Raw genomic sequence first — 21,612 nt, 5'->3', positions numbered from 1 at the left:
TGGTCATCACCCGAAGCGGAATGAATGCTTTGCATGAAGGTGATGAGCATGGAGGTGGTGAAGAAAAATTTTCCCCACCAGGAGGTTTTTCCGACCCTCTCGCTTTCCCATCTACGCCACGGTTTGCACCAAATCCTATGGAGGCTTTGGTCAAGTCGATGATGGACATGATGCTACAATAAGAGCCGCAACGCGCCACCTTTGATCGCGAGCGCGAGCAAGCGCGCTTGGCGGCCGAAGAACGAAGGGTAGCCTTGGAGCGTGCGCGTAAGCGAGCACGCATGGCGGCCGAATAAAGACGAGCGGCCTTGGAATTAGAACGTGAGGCGCAGAGAGACCAACGCATGCAAGAGTTGGTCCTACAAGTACTCACCTTGAAGTCCGAGCCACTCAAGGACATGGACGAATCAACAGATAGCACAAGTCGAGAAGCGGATTCCAATAACCCCGTCACGGAGAAGTTGACATTCAGTAAGTATGACAGTAAGATGGACGCTAATGTTATTCATTCTTGGTTGCATCAATTTAATGCTTATTTTGCGACAACTAAGAAGACAAAAAATAGCAAAGTTTTGACGGCATCCATATATCTTGCCGGTGATGCCATTAACTAGTATCAAGCGTGGCAAGATTAGCGGTTGGCCACGCACCTAGAGGAAGCAAAGGAAGACGTGCCCCTTTCTTTCAATTGGGTCGACTTCCAAGACAAGCTCAAGGCACGGTTCTTGCCACCTCAGTACCTAGCGCGGTTAAAGGAAGATTGACGCAATCTCAAGCAAAATGATACTCCAATCATGTCTTTTTCTAACCGTGTTTTGCAGCTTGGCACCCAATTGCGCAAATCGGAAGCGAAGCGCAAAGAGGCTTTTATTTTCGGGTTGGACGACTATATCAAGTTTGATGTCGAAGTCTTCGAACGCATAGATCTCAACCAAGTGGTAGCGATTGCTCTCGCACAGAACATGAAGCACAGGAAGGAAAAGCCTAAGGAGAACAAGTCCTCTCACAGTACCTATCAGACTCCTCAAAACCCACAGAACGATAAAGAACGGTAAGAATGGTAACTCTTCTAGCCAATCTTCCTCTAATCCTTCGGAAAAGAACTCCCAAAATGAATCTACAGGTAAAGCTAAAGCACCTGCAAAATCTAAGCTAACCCCGGATGAAAAAGCCGCACAAGGAATTATAGGAGGACACATAACGGCTGAAGAACAAGTGATTTATGCTAAGGAAGGTAGATGTTATCAATGTCACGTCAAGGGTCACATTAAGAAGGCTTATCCTAAGACAGCCCCACCTAAAGAACCCAAAGCACCAACAACTACCACAAGCACTTTAATGAACCAATCTGAGTCTTCATATGTTTCTGACACACACATTGATGAGTGTCTCTTTAAATGTTATGGTCATGTGAAGGTCAACGTTTTCTCATATTGTTTGATTCTGGCAGTATGCATGACGTGAGTAGTGCCTCTCTTGTAGAGAGAGCCCGCCTAGAGGTTAGTCAGACATCTCATCTCGAGGTGTCTGGCTTCGCTCCCGGTATGGACTCTCTCATTACGCTAGAGTGCCTTGATGTGTTGTTTATAGTTCAACGGGCTGCCTTCCGTAGAAAATTTATCGTGTCTCCTCTCTCAGGATGTGATATGATTTTGGGCATTAGATGGTTTTGTGAGCATAACCCTTTCATTGATTGGGCCGACAATACTCTCACTCTAAATGCCAAAAGTGACTCTCCCATGATCATTCGTGGTGAGGAGGGTCTGCATTCTTTGTCTCTCATTTCTCATGTGCAGGTGAAGCGTGAATTACAAAGAGGAGCACAAGCGGCATTCATCTATGCCTCTCCAGTTACCCAGAGCATTCACGCTCCAGATAGGTATTCAACTTTGTTTACCAAGTTTAAGCATCTCTTTTTGTAGGATGATCTTCCACCCCGTCTCCCACCCGAGCGATCGGAGGACCATCGCATTGAACTCATGGAGGGGGCACAGCCTGTCAGTAAAGCTCCATACCGTTTGAACAAGACTCAAGAAGAAGAGTTAGAGGGGCAACTCACGGAGTTGGTGGCCAGGGGATTCATACGTCCTAGACTTTGCTACCAATCGTCCACAAAGGAAAAGACCAACTGACTCAGATGATAAAGAAGAACAGAAAGGCAAGAAGCCTAAACCCACGACAGGTTTGGTGTCACACATGGTGGGTGACAGGCCCAGTACAGATGCCAGTGAGTTATGCAGGACATGGGGTAAAGTTAGGGATCATACGGCACTCATCTTCTTTGATCCAGGTACCAAAGCCAACTTTATCTCACCATAGTTAGCTATGAAGCTGGGCATCAGAGCTGAAGAGATGGGGTACACAACATAGGCAGGGTTGGCATGTCCTGGCCACTCAGAGTGTGTTGCTCCCATTATTGGAAAGCTGCGTCTGCATATTCAGTCGTATATGGACACAGAAGAGTTCTACATCATGCCGCTTGGAAGGATGTGATGCCTTGTTGGGGATCCCGTGGATGTTCCGAGTGCATGGAGTCTTGGATGCCTACAACAAAAAGATCACTGTACAGCATAGGGGCAAAACTCACATCTTGGATGTAAAGCTAAAAGGAGAGTCAGTCCCTATTGTATCTGCTTCTGCTATTACTTCTGTAATAAAGAATCATCTTTCTGTGTACTTGATTTTTGCACGTGATGTCTCAGATAGTGGTCAGTCAAATTTATCTGTGTTAAGAAAGGTCAGCATTTTTGCAAAAGTTTAGTGACTATTTTTCTGATTCATTACCGTCGCAATTGCCGCCAGAGAGACCTAAGGACCATCGGATAGATTTGGTGCCAGGGTGTAGCCCACCAAATATACCTCCTACAGGGTTAGCGGGGCGCAACAGAAAGAGATTATGGGCAAGGTTGAGGAGTTATTAGAGAAGGGGCTGATTCAACCTAGTTCTTCACCCTTTTGCTCCCCAGTGCTCCTAGTGCAAAAGAAGGATGGCTCATGGCGCATGTGTAATGATTACCGTGCGTTGAATAAGAATACCATCAAGAATAGGTTTCCTATTCCTCGAATTGATGATATTCTCGATCGTTTAGAGGGTGCTGCAATTTTCAACAGGATAGACCTTAAGAGTGGGTACCATCAGATTCGCAGAAGGCCAGAGGATGTGCACAAGACTGCGTTTAGAACGACATTTGGTCTTTATGAGTTTCTAGTGATGCCGTTTGGTCTAACAAATGCTCCTGCCACGTTCAACAGAATGATGGACTGGATTTTCCGCTTGCATCAACAGTTTGTTGAAACATTCTTTGATGACATGATAGTCTATTCGAAGAATGAAGAGGAGCATAGGCGTCACTTGACCATTGTGTTCGAAGAGATGCGCAGTCATCACAGGCTACTTGTCAATCCTAAGAAAAGTGAATTCTTCCTGGAAGAGATCCACTTTCTTGGCCACATAATCTCAAAGGATGGTGTCAGAATGGATCCCGCAAAGGTCGAAGCTATTAAGACATGGCCAGACTTGAAGACTGTACACGATGTCAGAAGCTTCTTGGGATTGTGTTCCTACTATAGAAGGTTTATCAGGAATTTTGCAGAGATAGCATCGTCTCTTCACTCTTTGCAAAAGAAAGAGGTCACTTCAGATAGGCCCAAAAAGAGATTTCAGCTTTTAGTCTCTTAAAAGAAAAGTTGACTTCAGATCCCGTAATTGTTTTGCCAGACCTCAGGAAGTCATTTGTGGTCTAGTGTGACGCGTGCGGCAGTAGCATCGGAGCAGTGCTAATGCAAGATGGACGGGTAGTAGCTTATGAAAGCCGAATTTTACAAGGGCCAAAGAGGACTATGCAAATCTATGAGAAAGAGCTCTTGGCCGTCATTCATGCGCTTTCTATCTGGAAGCACTACCTCTTAGGTGTTGATTTTGTTGTCCAAACAGATCATCAGACCTTGTGATACTTCTTGACACAGTCAAAGTTATTTGAAAAGCATATGCGATGGGCAAGCATTCTTTCTATGTTCCACTTCTAGATTATGCATGTGGAAGGCAAGAAGAATGTTGTGGCTGATGTGTTATCAAGGAAGCCACAAATTTCAGCTGTGTCAATTGCTTATCATCATGAGTTAGATGAAATGAAGGAACAGTATGCTACTGATGAAGATTTTTCAAGGATCTTTGAACATTTACAAGAGGGGCAACATCACGAGTACTACCTCCTCAGAGATGGTTTTATAATGATGCATGGCAAGCTTTGTGTCACAAGGTCACTGCGACATAACGTCAGGAAGAGAGTCATGTCCCACCGTATGCAGGGCATCGTGGTATTGATGCGACAGTTAAAGCGGTAGAGACATTCTGCTATTGGCCTACCTTGAGGAGAGATGTGGATGCCTTTGTGCGAGCATGCATAATTTGCCAAAAGGTCAAGTTTGACGGGCAAAAGGCGCGAGGGTTGTTACAACCACTGCCGATTCCGGATAAGCCATGGGAAAGCATTGCTATGGACTTTATCTTTGATCTTCCAAGAACACCAAGGAATGATGGTATATGGACCATTATCTGCAGGTTCAGCGAAGCAGACCCATTTTATCCCTGTCAGGAAGAAGATAAAAACTGATCAGATGGCACGCTTGTTCATGTACAATGTGTTTAAGTACCATGGTATGCCACAATCGATTATCAATGATCGTGATCCTCCCATGACCAGTTTGTTCTAGAGAGGATTGTTTGAGAACATGGGCACTACGCTCAAGTTCTTGTCTTCGTTTCATCCACAAACTGATAGACAATCAGAAGAGGCTAATTCTACTGTCTTAGATCTGCTGAAATGCTATGTGTCAGATAATAAAGGCAAGTGGGAACAGTATTTGCCTATGCTTGAATATGCGTACAATAATACGTACAATAATATGCTTGAATATGCGTACAATAATACAGTGCATTCGTCTACTAGCAAAGCACCTTTTGAGATTGTTGAAGGCGGCAAAAAGGTTCCTCCCATTTTGCATACAAAGGACAAGATCTTTGAGGCAGATCGATATGTTGAGAACATGGATGAAATGTACAAGAAAATTAAAGTTGCCTTGGAGAAGACTCGGGCAAAACAAAAAAAGGCTGTTGATCGTCACCGTCGTGAATTGTTGTTATCACCTGGTGACTGGGTATTGCTAAGGTTCGAAAAGGCAAGGTTAAAGAAGATGAAGGGCAAGGAACGGTTGTTTCCTCAGCATGCGTTACTATGGGCCTTTCAAGTGCTTAACAAGATCAGCGATGTGGCTTACAGGCTGAAATTGCCTGATGCGTGGAAGATTCATAATGCGTTTCACGTGAGTCGTCTAAGACCCTTCGTGGGTGATGTGCAAGAAGATATGCCAGATGAGGATCAGCCAGAAGTTGAGGAACTTGATGAGATCCTGGTACCTGAGTAAGTTTTGGCACATAAGGACATAAAAGTTAAAAGGACAGGTTGCAAGACGTTATTTGGTGAAGTTCAAGAACTATCTGCCTATGCATGCAAAGTGGATGGAAGAACATGAACTGTCAGAGTCACCAAATGTATTGCAGCTTTACCTTGAAGCCTTTGGATTACAGCCTACTTATGCCCCAACCCAACGTGTGCAAAGGAGGGGTAATGATAGAGCTAGTACATCAAATGTACATATGAATTCAGTGTAATAGATGGAAATGACAAAAGTATGAAGTTATTTGTATCTATGTGTTCCGACCTTTCTTGCGGATACATGAGATGATAAAAGAGTGTTAATAGCACAAGATCATCAGTGGCATGTATTTATGGTATGCAATTGAGGACGTTTGCGATTTCAAGAGGGGGGTATGTCACGGGGACGTGGCATATGTCAAGAGGACGTAGCAACTGCTAACCTTAGTTGTTAGTTTCTTTCCAATGATTTTTGTTTTATTTTTGAGACCCTCTCTTTTTGAAGTAGCAAACGGTCGGACATTGTATGGCCAATGTGAACGGTAGTTTCACCCACAGAGGGGAAGTGGTCAGCACTAGAATTCGTATAGTAAGAGGATGTCTAGGCTCAGAGCAAGATCATGTAGGTCCCCCCGTCGCACTTAGCAAGTTGGTGGATTCTAGGAAGTGAACTCAATAAAGGCATAAAGTCAAGGTGGGACTACCAACAGAAAGTATCCGACAGTTGGGCCACATTGCACTTTTGGATGCGGTCCCAATGAGGATAGATGGTCAGATGACCAGTGGGAGCCCAATGGAAGCATCTCCTAAAATTTAGGGAACTGCTATTTTGGGCCATGAAATGTGTTCGCGTCATTACCTCCGGTATGACTAGGGGAACACTTTACAACTCTGCCACGAAGTCAACTAAGCAACCAGTCGGGAGATTTTTAGGCGGCAAACCCGAAACAGGAAAATGCTTGTAAATGCGCCAAGTGGTACATTTCTGTGAACTTGCCTCACAAAGGAAGAGGTAGCGCTGAATTATAAGTTGGGAAGCCTCATTTTTGAAGAACTGCCACAAGTTAAGAGCTATGGAATGCTTCCTTTCCCTCTATGTACAGTGTGGTGCCAGGAGTGATGCCCTGCACACTACACACTGCTCTCTCTCTCCCTTACGTGCAGTTATGTGATGCCCCACAAGAGGGCTTTTCATTTGACTGATGTACAATTGTGTGGGTTCATGCGCGATTGCCGAGGCAAGAACCTCTTGCAGGTACTGGATTAGCTAGTTGCTAATCCCCTACAGATACAGGTGAATTCGGGGAGGTTTCACGTGAGAAATCTCGTCCGATTCAAAGGGCCAATAGCCCTACAGGTGCGGGAGATCGAGGACTTGCTACAAATGCGACCGGCACGCGAAACGGAGCCCAAAACGGGGAATACAGCCTGCTGTGTATTTGTGCAGGTTTAGGGTTTCGGCCCTAAACGGTCCCTAATATCCCCAGGAGGTTCGGGGACATGATAGGACTGTTGTAGAGGTGATCTGGTGCATTTTCGGGGCAAAAAACAGAGAATTCAGCGTGCTGCAGATTCTCGCCAGGTTTTGCAAAGTGTTCGTATGCGTCGGGAAAGTCATCTATTGCGTGGGAATACTGACTATGAAGCGCCTACTACAGTTATGTTGCCGAAACCAGGCCAGAACAGGTGTATTTCAGCCCGGATTATGCGGGCCAACTCGTAGGAGATCACAGGTTTTATTCCCTCAGTTAAAGAATAAAGAAATACCGAAAGGGGCGCCAATTTTGGAGCCTACAAGTTGTCGGCGTCAGCTCGGAGCATTCTAGCTTCCGAGCCGTGTGTGTGCTTAAGTGTTAATTCCCGTCCCAAGTTTCCTTTGCATGTCGGCGTCAGCTCGGATTATTCTAGCTTCCGAGCCGTGTGTGTGCTTATTAAGTGTTAATTCCCGTCACAAGTTTCCTTTGCACGTTCTCTCTGTGTGTGTCTGAAGTAAAGAATTTCGGGTGAAAGCCAAAGCCTAACGCCCCACGGGCCGGTTTCACCATTCACTTTGTTTGTGTCCATTGCACTCTCTCACTAAAGGAACGGAAGGCTCTCCCTTCCCTAAGTAAAAGGAACCTTGAGCACAGTTCAGAGCACTCATCTTGAGCAAAGTTCAACATTCATTTCCGTTGCACCTTACATCTCAAGGCCGGACAACCAATGGATCTCGGATCTATCGCGATAGATCTCCTTGTACTCAAGCTCCTAGCACGAACCACCCATCGTAAAGCACGGGAGCAACCTACAAACGATGTCACACCATAGAGGGTTCGCACACACCAAGGAAAGGGAGTGCTAGCAAGAGGGAGGGAGATCGCAAGGGAAAAACGCCAAAGAGAGAGAGAGAGATTGTTGGTGGAGAGAGAAAACACTAGAGAGAGAAAGTGATCATACACACTCAAAAACCCTAGCAAGCTGAAAACGCTATAGAGAGAGAGAGAGTGTGTCCAAACGCTGGAACTCTGCAATGATCACAACATGCCAAAAGTAAAAGGGGAGGGGTTGCATATATAGGCAAATTGCCAATTTTCCCTACCTACTGCAAAACCCCACGATCGATAAATGGCCCTAAAAATGCTAATAAATATGTAAACTCACTATAAGTGACCTGACACACATATTAGGTAGCATTGTAGAACACTCAAGACTCTGACCACGAGAAACCCTAGAAACAGTGTGCCCGCCTCATGCCAGCCTACTGGGTGATCAACACTGTGGAGTGCATCGCCAAGAAAAGGTACATCTACCTCAAGTACGGTCGGGCACAGCCACAAAACAGCCCGCACTCCCTAAACTGCTCTTGGGAGATATTGGAGCCACCACCAGACAAGAATTTGAATTCTAACACCCCCTCTCAACTCTTGTATGGGAAGCAAGTCCAAGGGAGCAGAATTGGCATGAGAAGATAATGTCGCCTGTGGAAGAGGTTTGGTGAAGATATCAACAGGGTTATCTGACGTTGGGATGTACTCTAGTTGGATAGAGCCATACTTGGTCTTCTCACGAACAAAATGGTACTGTATCTCTATATGAATGGTCCAGGCATGGAACATCGGATTCCTTGCAATGGCTACACAACTCTAGTTGTCACAGTACACGATGGTCGTCTGCTGGGAAAATCTCATCTCCGAAAGTAGCCTCTGTAACCACACTGACTCACATGTAGCATTGCAAATAGCCCTGTACTCTACCTTTGTGGAAGATAAGGCAACTATAGGCTATTTCTTGCTGCTCCATGAAACTGCTCCTAAGCCAAAAGAAAAGGTGTAACCTGTAGTCGACCGTCATCCATCTGGATCTCCACCCGATCTGAATCACTGCATCCTTGTAGAATGATCTGGGAGCCTGTACCTCCAGCCGCATAGTAAATGCCTAATGACTTGGTCGCCTTTCAATATTGCTCAATCCAAAGAGCCTGCTCCAAATGTGACTTGACGGATCTCTACATGAAAGAGCTGAGATGTCCCACCGAGAAACTGACATCAAATCGGGTGTTGAGAACCCAAATAAGAGAACTGACCAGTTTTCGATACTTTGTCGCATCTGCTATATCTGGGAGATCATGCTATGACAACTTCTAATTGGGACCATAGGGGTTGAGATAGGTTTGCACTCAATCATACCAAATGCTTCCAACAACTCTTCGATGTAGCGCTCTTGAGAGAAAAAGATGCATCCCTTTGTCTGCCATACCTCCAATCGAAGAAAGTAGTGAAGCAAGCCAAGATCTACCTTGGAGGTTGCTCCTCATACACCTCTTCCTCTAAGTCACCATTGAGAGATGCCGAAACAACATCCATCTAAAAAACCTGCCACCCGAAAAAAGCAAGAAGGGCAAAAACTATCCAAATGGTCGCCATCCTCGCATTCGGTGCAAAGGTCTCGTCATAGTCCACACCAAGTTTCTAAGAGAAGCCCTCGGCAATTAGTCTTGCCTTGTGCTTGTCCAAAGAACCATCAGATTTGTACTTGGTCTTCTAGATCCGTTTGACACCAATTACTTTCCGCTTGGCAGGCCATGGAACCAACTCCCAAGTGTTGTTCTTCTTGATGGAATCAAGTTTATTCTGCATGGCCAACTTCCACTTCGGTTGTGAAGCGCCTCCTCAACAATCAAAGGATCTCTGTCCTTGATCACTGTCGTCGACATCAAAGCATAGTTCACCTGTAATAAAGCCCATCTGCATCGGCAAGTCGAAGTCGCTGAGATCGTCATGTAGTACCGGCTTCACGCCAGTCGGGTGGAAAATCTAAAGTCGCTGCATCTCACAAGGTCTCCAATAGCTACTTCGGTAACTTGTTTGACTTGCTCTCGACAGAAGGAGCTACGTCTCCAATAGCCACTTTGGTAACTTGTTTGACTTGCTCCCCGCAGGAGGAGCTACTGGTATGTCTGGCTCTAACTTTGCACTATGATGAGAACCATTGTCATCTGCATCATTTGAAATGGGTGCATTCTTCTACAAAGCCTGAGGGATAGGGGTAGGAGAAGAGGGTTCATCAAGGGGCAAATCAAAATCTAGGTCTCCAAGTATCGGCAAATCAAGGGTCGTCGTGAAAGACTTGGGAGCGGAAGCCCCCTTTGAGGGTAAAACCTCATCAAAGACAACATCACGGCAGAGTACAACATCCTTCTTCTCTCGATCATAAAGTCGATATCCCTCGAAAAGCCGACAAAAAACATTCTCTTGGACTTGGAGTCAAACATCTCCCTCTTCTCCTTTGGTACATGGACATATGCATTGCTCCCAAAAATCCGAAAATGGGAGACGTTGCCTGGGACTGAAAAGGTTGGAGATTGGTTTATGGTATGGACTGTCATCGCAATTGCCTCTGCCCATAAAGACTTTGGAAAGTCTCAATGCTCACGCATGGTTTGTGCCATTTCTACCATTGTCCTATTCTTCCGCTCCACAACTCCATTCTCTAAGGGTGATCCGATATTCGCAAGCTCTCGCTTGATGCCATTGTCCGCACAAAACTGAATGAATGCTTTGGAGGTAAACTCTCCACCTTTGTCCGATCGAATAGTGTTCAACACTTGATTGCTTTCCTTCTCCACAAGAGAATGCGAATTCTTGAAGAGGCCAAATGCCTCATACTTGCGCTATAGAAAGTATACCCAAGTAAAGTGGCTAAAATCATCCACCAGCAACATGAAATAGAGAGCCTTGCCAAGGGAAGGAGTCTGCGTAGGTCCATAAAGGTCAATGTGAACCAACTCCAAAATGGCAATGGCTTGGCATGTAGCAAGCCTTTGAATAGATTCTCGATGTTGCTTCCCACGAATGCAAGTAATGCATTTCACATCCTTACTCCCAACATCTGGTAAGCCTGTAAGCATCCGCTCACGAAAAGCAAGCCATGTTCAAATGACCAAATCTGTAATGCCAAAGATCACTTGTGGGTATCCGTGTCACTGAAGAAAGAGCATGAAGCTTGTAGAGTCCATTCTCCAATAAGCCCCCTCTGACCTCCTTGTCGGATTCACAATCCCGAATAGATACTGCGTCCTCTGTAAAGATCACCTCCATGCCAAGCTTGCACACCTCGTGCACAGACATGAGATGAAATCCCAACTTCGGAGCATAAAGTACCTTGGAGGTATGCATACACCCTCTGCCGTCGTGAATAAACTCCATAAATCCCTTGCTGTGAATAGGAATTTCATATTTGTCGCCAATAAAGACGGTGCCACAGTAATGTCACATGTTGGACAAAAGATCCTTCGAAGGTGTTATGTGTCGTGAGGCACCACTATCCAGAATCCAATCACGATCGTCTCGAACCGCAAGAGTCGACGCAAGCTCTGATGTCCCTGGAGAGTCCTCTGAGAGGAGAATCTCCAAATGAACAAAGGTTGGTGACTACACCACTGCCGTTGAAGAAGTCGAAGCATTTCCAACTCGCTTATGACAGTTCCTCCAATAATGTCCCTTCTCATCGCAACTATTGCAATGTCATTCCGCCTTCAAGGCTTCCCGTTCGACATCACTTCTCGTCTTTGGTGTTGTTGCTTTTCCTTTTATAATTCTGCTTCTTGTTGTTGTTGGAAGAACCGGTCAAGGCTTCGGAGCCTCACTTCTTCCCCGTATTGAAGCGCTCCTCTTAGTCCATCACCATTGGAACAATCTCGTCCAAAGAGATAGTATTCAGTCAGCCACTCATAATCAATGAAGAATAGAAGTTGGTATACCGAGGAGGCAATTGGGTCAAAAGCTTGATTGCCATATCCTTTGAACTCATAAGCTTTCCCATACGAAGTATCTCTTATTGAAGCTCCTCCATCTTGTTGATGTGATCCCGCATGGAAGAGTTCTTCGCATCCAAGGTCCTCAACTGCACCTCAAGGGCTATCCGCTTCATTGGAGAAACTCGATCATAAAGTGAAGAAAGCCGATCGCAAATCAACTTCACGTCTTTCACCAATCGTATGTGACTGATAACTGAGAGGTGTACTATTGAGGATAATGAAAGACCGGATTCGAGCATTGACACACTCCCATAGCTTCTCTCCCACGAGGTCCTTTGGCTTTTGAAAGTTGCTTGAAACAAAGCCTCCAAGCTTGTAAGAGTCGAAGACCGTCATCATGGTTGCTTTCCAAATGGCAAATTTTTTTCAATTCAATTGTCGATCCGAGGGAAAGGTAGGGAGGGTAGGTATCTTGATTGGTTGATCACCTACGCCACCGTACAACTGGGACCAATCTCCCGACTCCTTGTTGACGGGCGGTTCACCACCGCCGCCAATCTCATCCCCGTGATGTATTTCATTATCACAAGCTGAATTTGGGTCAGAATCATCACTCCTCTCCATGGTGTTGGAGAACTTGGGCATGTGACGAGGCTAGGTCGAGATAGAAGAGAGAAAATCTACAAATCTTCCCACTACAGCCAAAATCAGCCCCAAATGAGTGAAAAACACTCAAAAAAAAAAAGCTAACCGTCTCTTTTCGTCACGGAAATTCACCACCAAAAACTTGCACAAATCACCCATCCGATTCGAGAGCACGCCGTGGCTATAATACCATGTTGAAGGTGCAACGGGAAAGGGTGAATTGGGTGATGAACTTGTCTGCAACCGCGAGCAAACCTCCTCTCGGGACCGGGCAGTCAATGGATCTCAAATCTATCGCGATAGATCTCCTCGAGGCTCGTACTCAAGCTCCTAGCGTGAATTGCCCATCATAAAGCGCAAGAACCTATAGACGACGTCACACCGTAGAGGGTGTGCACACGCCAAGGAAGGAGAGCACTAGCAAGAGAGAGGGAGATCGCAAGGGAAAAACGCCAGAGAGAGAGAAAGAGAGAGAGAGAGAGAGAGATCATTGGTGGAGAGAGAAAGTGGTCGCACACACTTCAAAACGCTAGCAAGCTGAAAACGCTAGAGAGAGAGAGAGAGAGAGAGAGAGAGTGAGTGCCCAAACGTTGGAACTCTGCAATGATCACAACATGCCAAAAGTACAATAGGAGGGGTTGCATATACAGGCAAATTGCCAATTTGCCCTACCTATTGCAAAACCTCGTGATCCTGATGAATGGCCCTAAAAATGCTAATAAATATGTTAACTCACTAAAAGAGACCTAACACATATTTAGTAGCAAAACTGCAAAACACTCGAGACTTTGACCCTGGAAATCCCTAGGAACGAGGGTCCCGTCTCATGACAGCCAATCGGGTGAGCAACACCGTGGAGTGCATCGCCGAGAAAACGTATGTCTACCTCAAGTACAGCCGGCCATAGCCACAAAGCAGTCCTCACTCCCTAAACTGCACCTGGAATATACAGGAGCCACCACCTAACACGAATGTGAACTCTAACAACCACGGGCTTAGACTCCTGTTGTGGAGTGCATCGCCGAGAAAGGTATGTCTACCTCAAGTACAGCCGACCATAGCCACAAAGCAATCCTCACTTCCTAAACTGCACCTGGAAGATACAGGAGCCACCACCTAACACGAATGTGAACTCTAACAACCACGGGCTTAGACTCCTGTTGAGCCTTGAGCTCTTCCAACTCCCTCTTTATCTCTTCCAAAGCTTCTTGATGTGGGGACTTCTCCGGCCGAAGAGAGGACCTCTCCTCTTGAAGAGCTCGTTGTAACTTTAGTGCTTCAAGTTCCCTACCTATAGAAATCAAGGGGTCGGAGGCCTTTTCCATAAGAACTGAGGCAATCTCTACCTGAGGGGGGTCCTTGAATAGCCCCTTCTATCCTCATAGCGACAGTGACAAACTCCTCCAGGGTTGCTTCAGGTTGGAGAAGCTCCTGTAACTTCTGTTGAGATGTCTTGGGGAGAGCCTTTTGCACCCACTTCTTGAACATGAATTATCTTGGTTGCTGGGGAACCTTGGCAACCAGACGAGAAGAGCACTAGGTAGGCATCTTCTCTATTGAGACCACAACCTCTTCTGAGAGATACAAATCTCCTAGCATGGTAATTTGCATCCTCTCTGAAGAGTCCCTTGAAAGTCGGGAACTTTAAGTTCTCAATGCAGCCAACGGCTAACAAAATATCCCTGACACTCCAACTACATCTATCTCCGAATTGTGGTGGTGGTGAACTAGCCATGGTGTCTACTAGACCACCACTCCCTATGTCTGCCACGCCACTACCAGGACGAGAGTCCATCCATTGTGAACCCAAGACCAATTGTAATTGCGTGTCCAGTGCAAGTGACATTGTAGCCTTGGTATAATCTTGACTCATGTCAACCTACTTGGTGGGCAAATACATGGCTCATATGGCTGGAAAAGTTACGTCAACCTCAAATACGGCCGGGCACAGTCACAAAACATCCCACTCCCTAAACTGCCCCTAGGAGATACTAGGAGCCACCATTGGATAGAAGATGAAACTTTTAACAAATCGATGATATACTTGACAAGACAAGAGGCTACTTAATTCAAGAGGATCAATTTAAAGAGAGGATACCATCAAATCAAGATCACTCTTGGAGATGTACATAAGACCGCGTTCAAGAAGCTCTTTGGAGTACATCAGTTTTTGTGATGGCATTTAGATTTACCAATGCTCTTGCCATGTTAAATAGGATGATGGACCAGATATTTAGAGAGTGCAACCAATATAAGGGAGGGCACGTCACTTTCTTTGATGACATCATTGCCTTCTCCAAGTCCAAAGCAGAGCATTGAGAGCACCTTGCATGTCGTTAATAGCATTGCGGGAACACAGGCTTCTTAGCGATGAAAAGTAACGCAAGTTCTTTATGTGGGAGATGCACTTTTTGGGGCATATTGTGTCACTTGAAGGTGTTAACATGCATCCATGACGCAGCCAAGGTAGAGACTATTCACAACCAGATTGTGACCAAGGAATCGTGCATTAGCAATGTAGTGGTCTTCTTGAACGACATACTACCTACTTTGGATATGGGATACCTTATCCAACTCTAACAGCTTAATTGTGATATGAACATGACACTATGCATTTTTACGCATCAATTCAATAATAATCTATTTGAAGATTAATAACGACTTGGCCGGAAAATGCAGCTAGCCCAGGTGTAGTCCCTACATGTGTATATCCTCTATTTCTTGTTCACCATCTCTCAAGTCTCATGCATTCTCTTTTATCTACATGCCAATAAGCGTTTATCTGAAATATTTCCAAGTTCACAAAAATTACTTTTTTTTAGTACAAGTTCCGAGCTATTCATGAAAATGCAATGCTCCACATCCTTTAAATTCATTGTCAATACCGGCACAATCACGAATCTCTGTGAGGTGCCTCTTAACATTAAAAAATAGGACCTTTAAGAAAATCAAAAGACTTTAGAACCTCAGTGAATTTGACGTCATGTAGCCTTATGAGAATAAGTCGTGAGATGAATAATGGATTGTGCAGGGCAAAACGTACATAATCGATAAGGGAAAAAGAGAAACCTACATGTAAATTCATCACGGATGAGAGACTCGATGTCTGCATTCCACAGGCGGGGTAGATCATCGGCCACCGTTCCAGCTGCAGGCTTAACTGGGGATTTAAGAATGCCACCTGCAACAAGGGCCCAATCACCATGACCACGGCCATCAGGTGCAACACGCCAGACAGGAATCTCCATTGAAGTCCTCTACATTGAGGTCAATCTAAGCGTGGCCTTCCCTGTATGGACCCTTGCTTGCGATGAGCGAAAGCGAATGGAAACTTTCCTCGCCATTCGAATGATCCTAGACACACGAGCGAATTTCACCTCGCCAAGCTATCTGCAACCCTGCCCGAGCTACTGAGAATGAAAAACCTCTCCACACAAATCAGTCGCTTTGGCAGCCGCGCGGGAAGGAAATTGAACGTTCATAAGTTGTCCGCAAGTTGAGAAGGGAAATTGATTGCATTTGAACGTTTATAAGGGCCCCAAGTTGTGAGAAGACCACCAAAGAGATACAATATGAGAAGGGAATGCATGAAATGGGACATAGTTCCACCCCCACTCAGCTTTATCCCTTATGCCTAGCATTTGTGTGCCCCTTTTATCTCCAGATCCAGCAAATCATCAAGAGGGATCGGAACAGGTTTTCTTGCACCTCGTTAACAAAAGAGGATTTGAATAGTTGCTTAGGAATATATACTAAAGTTTCACGTCAATGAAACTCTTCTTTTCCCTTGTCTACTTGTCTTAAGGTTTCATATTTTCCACATGTAGGGTAGATATTCAAGCAAAGAATCCATATTTTTAAGAAGATGGATAGAGGAAGAAGTCTCTACTACTTCAAGTTTCAAAATTTGTATGTGGTGCTTTATGTGACACTTGCTCCACATTGTCCCGGGTTGCTCAAGGAGCAAATTGTTTGAGGTGATCTTATCTTTTAAACAATTCATTTTGCATCATGGCTTCAGATTAGCCACCCACACATTGAGTTTGAGCAAGGCTTTTCAATTCTTGATCTAGCCATTCCTTCTTCTAGCGTCCACATGTTGCTGCATATTAGGATACTAATAATAGCGGAAGATTAATTGGTCAAAATCATGAATTGTAGAGAACTTCATATACGCACAGAGGCTCTCTTTCGAGCAATCAATACCCTACCGATCATGAACTTTGTGGATTAGAAAATATCTCATCCTTGGAGCTTAGCAAAACTAGGACCATGCCAAGGTGCAGTTCCTCGAGGGGCTCACTATAATAAAAAATGCCTTTCACGTGGGTTCAACAATAGGGATTATTCTTTTCTAGACTTTCTCGAGTTTATACATACAGAAGGGTGTTGAAAAAATGATCTTAAAAAAATTTATAGGTTGAATAGGAAAATAGTCTCTTTTATTGGTGAAAATTTCATAGCTAAGGGTTTTATAAATAGTCCTTGAACGCATGCTATATATAGGTTTTACATATAAAGACCCCCCTCCCCCCCAAGTGCAGTACTCCCAGGCAAGCCATCCAATAGGTTCCTTTCATGAGGCTGATTATTGCATTCAATTGACCCAAAAGAGGTGGCCCAATTTCTTAAGAGTAGGAAGCCTCTTGATTTTCATGGTGAGGAATGAGACCACAACAAAGGTACATAATTACATCTTTCAGCAAGGTGGGGAGATATTTATCATTTATGCCATACTTTAGATGCAGTCAAGACTCTATGAATGAGTCCACAACAAAGGTACATAATTACATCTTTCAGCAAGGTGGGGAGATATTTATCATTTATGCAATACTTTAGATGCAGTCAAGACTCTAGAATGAGTCTCACACTTGAAGGCAAGGCCTACAAGTACTAGATGAATTATAAACCACAAACTAGACCTTCAAGTACTAGATGACATGGGACGATTTTAAGAGTGCATTCTACAAGGAGCTCCTTCCTATGTGTTGAAGATGATGAAACAGGAAACAGAAGGAAGACAGCAACTCAGAGTAGGAAGAAGATGGAGAAGGAGAAGACACAGAGCTTGTGTACGAGATCTCTGTAGTCTCTCTCTCTCTGTATTGGAATAATAATTGTGTGTATACAAACTCAGAGCTACAAAGCTTATATGAAACCCTAAGAGATAAGGTGTCCTTTCACACCAGATGTCCAGGGGGAAAAACCCAGTGGGAGAAAAGTGCCCCTGGTGAAGCGCGTATACACACTAACACTACTACATGTCTACAAATCCCCCCTGTAGTGATAGTGTGAATCCGTACAAGGTAGCAGATCATCATGTGTATGAGAGTAAGCCCAAAGCTTTTCGGAAAGCTTCAAACTTTTCTCGTGATAACGCCTTCGTAAATAGATCTGCAATGTTATCCTGTGTAGGACAGTAAGTTAGTGTGATCTCCCCTGCATGTAGCCTTTCCCTGACATAGTGGTAGTGAACCTCTATGTGCTTTGTTCTTGCATGAAATACTGGATTCCTTGCAACTGCAATAGCACTCTGACTGTCAGTGAAAATGGTAGTGGGTGCCTGTTGACACTCACAAAGATCTGCCAATAACCTGCGTATCCATACACAATCAACTGTTGCCGTGAAAGCTGCCCTGTACTCAGCTTCACAAGTTGATGTAGCCACTGTGGGTTGCTTCTTGCTTAGCCAAGATATACATGCATTTCCCAAGAAAAAACAATTGCCACTTGTGGAATGTCGTGTGTCAAAATCACCAGCCCAATCTGAATCGCTGTAACCAAGAAGCTGCATAGAACTGTGCTTTCCATACATATCCCCCCTTGGAAAGAACATGGCAAGATTAGGGGTACCTGAAAGGTAACGAAGTATGCGCTTCACAGCCTGCCAATGATGCATACCTGGGCTGTGCATAAATCTGCTTGCTTGGGAAACCCCAAATTGAATGTCTGGACGAGTGTTGCCTGCCAAATATATCAAGCAACCAACCGCTGCTGCATAAGTATGTACATCAAAAGTTTCTCCAGCATCATGCATGCTCAACTTTGATCCAGTTTCTACGGGTGTAGAGATTGGCTTACAATTTTGCATACCAAACTTGTCCAAAATTTTATGCAAATATTTTGCCTGCAACATGTATATGCCATCCTTTGATTGCACAAACTGAATACCCAAGTAATAATGTAGCAAACCAAGATCAGACATCTCAAAGGTTTTTCTCAAAGCATCTTTAAACGCTTCAATTTCATCTGCAGTATTGCCTGTAAGAAGCATATCATCCACATAAAGTGTTAGCATAATGAGAACTCCATCTCTCTTTTTGACATACAAAGTACTTTCTGTTGGACTATTCTGAAATCCCTGGCCAATCAAATAAGTATGTATCTTCTCATACCATGCTCTTGGAGCCTGTTTGAGACCATACAAAGCTTTACGCAATCTACATACCTTTTGCTCTTGACCTTTTACAACAAAACCACTTGGTTGACTTACATAAACTTCTTCCTGCAAATCACCATTCAAAAAAGCAGTTTTGATATCCAACTGATGCACTTTCCAACCATGATGAGCAGCAATTGCAACTAGTGATCTAACTGTGGACGCACGAGAAGTAGGAGCAAAGGTTTCATCATAATCTATGCCTTTCTGTTGCGCATAGCCTTTTGCCACAAGCCTTGCTTTGTACCTGTCAACAGTACCATCTTGTTTCCTTTTTACCTTAAAAACCCACTTTGTACCAATAGGCTTTTTACCTGTAGGCAAGTCCACTAGATCCCATGTATGATTCTTATGAATAGAATCAATTTCTTGCTGCATAGCATCTTTCCACTGAACACACTCTAAAGCTTGTTCAAATGAATCAGGCTCATCTGCATCACAAAGAGTGCTAAAGGAAGCCAAATCTACTTGCTCTCTGCCAAAAGTAGTACCAGCACGTGTTTTCCGTGGCAACGGTGCATCCAACTTGCTATCCTGCAAAGTTTTCTGAACCCATTTAGGCAAGGTTCTTTCTTCCCTGAGAACTTCTTGCTCTTCACGCACAATTTCCTCTACATCATGAGGTGTCACATGCTGATCAAAAGATTGATCAAGATTATCAACCTGTTGTGATTCTTGATTCTCCACAAAAGAAGGAAGCAAACCTTCAAATACATCATGTGTCTGCATATGAGGTACATCAAAAGCAACCATAGGTTGAGCAGTAGTTTCTGCAAAAATTACATCACGACTTTCAAAAATCTTGTTTGTAGCAGGATTGTAAAGTCTATAACCTTTACTTCCACTACTGTACCCCACAAATATACATTTGATTGCCTTATCATCAAGCTTCCCACGTAACTGCTGAGGGATGTGAGCATAAGCAAGACAACCAAAAACACGAAGATAACTGACTGAAGGTTTTTTGTCATACCAAGCTTCATATGCAGTAATGGTCTTCAAGGCACGAGTAGGACACCTGTTCAAAACATGTGCTGCACAAGCAATTGCCTCCATCCATAGCTTATGAGGCAAACTCTTAGCCTTGAGCATACATCTAGCTGTCTCCATTAAAGACCTGTTCTTCCTTTCTGCAACACCATTCTGTTGTGGTGTGTATGGCATAGTGCATTGGTGTTTAATGCCTTTCTTTCCCAAAAAATCCTTAAATGCACCTGACATGTATTCACCTCCTCGATCGGTACGAAGAGTCTGTACTTTGCAACCTGTTTCATTTTCAACCATGGCGACATAATGTTGAAAAACTGCAAACACATCTGACTTTGCTTTGAGTGGATACACCCAACAAAACCTGGAAAAGTCATCAATGAAGGTCACAAAATAAAGGCTGTTTCCTATAGATGGCGTCCTCATAGGACCACATACATCACTGTGTACAAGCTGCAACTTTCGTGTCGCTCTAACTGAACCATCCTGCGAAAATGCAAATCTGTGCATCTTTCCAAGAACGCAACCTTCACATACATGTCTTGGTGGCATCTCCAATAAGGACAAATCATGCACCATATTATGACGTTGTAAAGTCATCAAACTGCCATAACTAACATGCCCAAATCTAGCATGCCACAACTCAGCATCCTGCATGGCCTGAGTCTTTGTTTCTGCAATACATACCTGAATCTGCTTTTCATAACGATCTAGCACAAATAGTCCATTTTCCAGCGTACCTGTAGTGATAAGAGAATAACCATTCTCTCGATCTCGTACAACACATCTGTCATCCTCAAAAATGACCCGAAGACCATTTTTTGCAAGAGAGGATACAGACAACAAATTCTTCTTGATCCCTGGAACATATAAGACATCTGGCAAGCATAAATCTGAACCATCTGAAATGGTAATCAAAATCTTACCAACGCCTTTGATTGGATAAGAAGCATTATTTGCACATGTCACCTTCTTTCCTGCTGGAGTTGCATCCAATGAACAAAACAAATCCTTCCTTGAAGTAATATGCCTGGATGCACCACTATCAAAGTACCAAATCATTTGTGTCTTGTCAACACTGTAAGCAGAAAAATTTGAACATACTACAAAAGCATAAGAATCCTGCACAAAGTTTGCAGACTCTTCTTTAGCTGTAGAAGAATCACCAGAAGCTGAAACAACCAAACTTGACTCTTTCTTCTTTTCTTTAGCAATTCGCTTTTTACACTCACTAATGTAGTGACCAGGTTTCTTGCAGTAGTGACATTTACCTTTCTTCTTGGACTTGTCGGAATCACCTTTAGACTTCTCTGAAGACTGTCCTGCACTAGACTTGGAGTGATGAGCACTCTCTTTACCCCTGTTTTTGTTCTGTACAACAAGAGCATGATCCATACCATCCACCTGTAAAGACTTGTTCTTACGTGATTGATCCTCCTGCAATAGCAAAGCCACTAACTCTTCAAAATGAAGAGGGTCAGGATTAGCTCGCAAAGACAGAGTCAAAGAAGTCTGAAAAGTCAAATAAGATGGTGGTAGTGAATTGAGTGTTTTGGAAACCAAGTCCTTCTCTGGAATCACTTCATCAATGCTAAGCAATTGCTCTTTAAGATCCCTGATTTTTGTAAGATGCTCGACAATATCGTCACCTTCGTCCATCTGTATTTTGTCAAGTTGTTTCTTCAAAAACTCTATTCTGGCAGCGTTTCTTCCTCCAAACATAGCTTGCAGAGTGTTCCAAGCATCCTCAGAAGTTCTGCAAGATCTGATATGTGGTGTGATTGTCCTCTTTATGGTTAAGGCAATCACAGCCATAGCCTGTGCATCTTTAGTATCCCATCTCTTTTGCTCTGGAGTGACTTGTGAGGGTC

At 44.1% G+C, this 21,612-nt stretch overlaps 1 protein-coding gene across 2 annotated transcripts in view; it reads right to left on the bottom strand.

Moving 5' to 3' along the window:
* Nucleotides 1-15,977, bottom strand: part of LOC147451874 (protein BREAST CANCER SUSCEPTIBILITY 2 homolog B-like) — a 66,882-nt gene extending 50,905 nt beyond the window's left edge. Inside the window, exon 1 of one of the 2 annotated variants that reach the window (XM_086517758.1) lies at nucleotides 15,389-15,977. In XM_086517758.1, the coding sequence (XP_086373884.1) occupies nucleotides 15,389-15,563 (175 nt within the window). In that variant the 5' untranslated portion in view covers nucleotides 15,564-15,977. The remainder of the gene's footprint in view (nucleotides 1-15,388) is intronic. The other variant, XM_086517759.1, reaches the window with a different exon arrangement.
* Between the last annotated feature and the right edge of the window lie 5,635 nt (nucleotides 15,978-21,612).

Source organism: Adiantum capillus-veneris, chromosome 8 (genome assembly GCF_014529385.1).
Source record: "Adiantum capillus-veneris isolate H3 chromosome 8, ASM1452938v2, whole genome shotgun sequence".
NCBI classification, from domain to species: domain Eukaryota; kingdom Viridiplantae; phylum Streptophyta; class Polypodiopsida; order Polypodiales; family Pteridaceae; genus Adiantum; species Adiantum capillus-veneris.
This window is presented reverse-complemented; position numbering and strand designations above follow the sequence as displayed.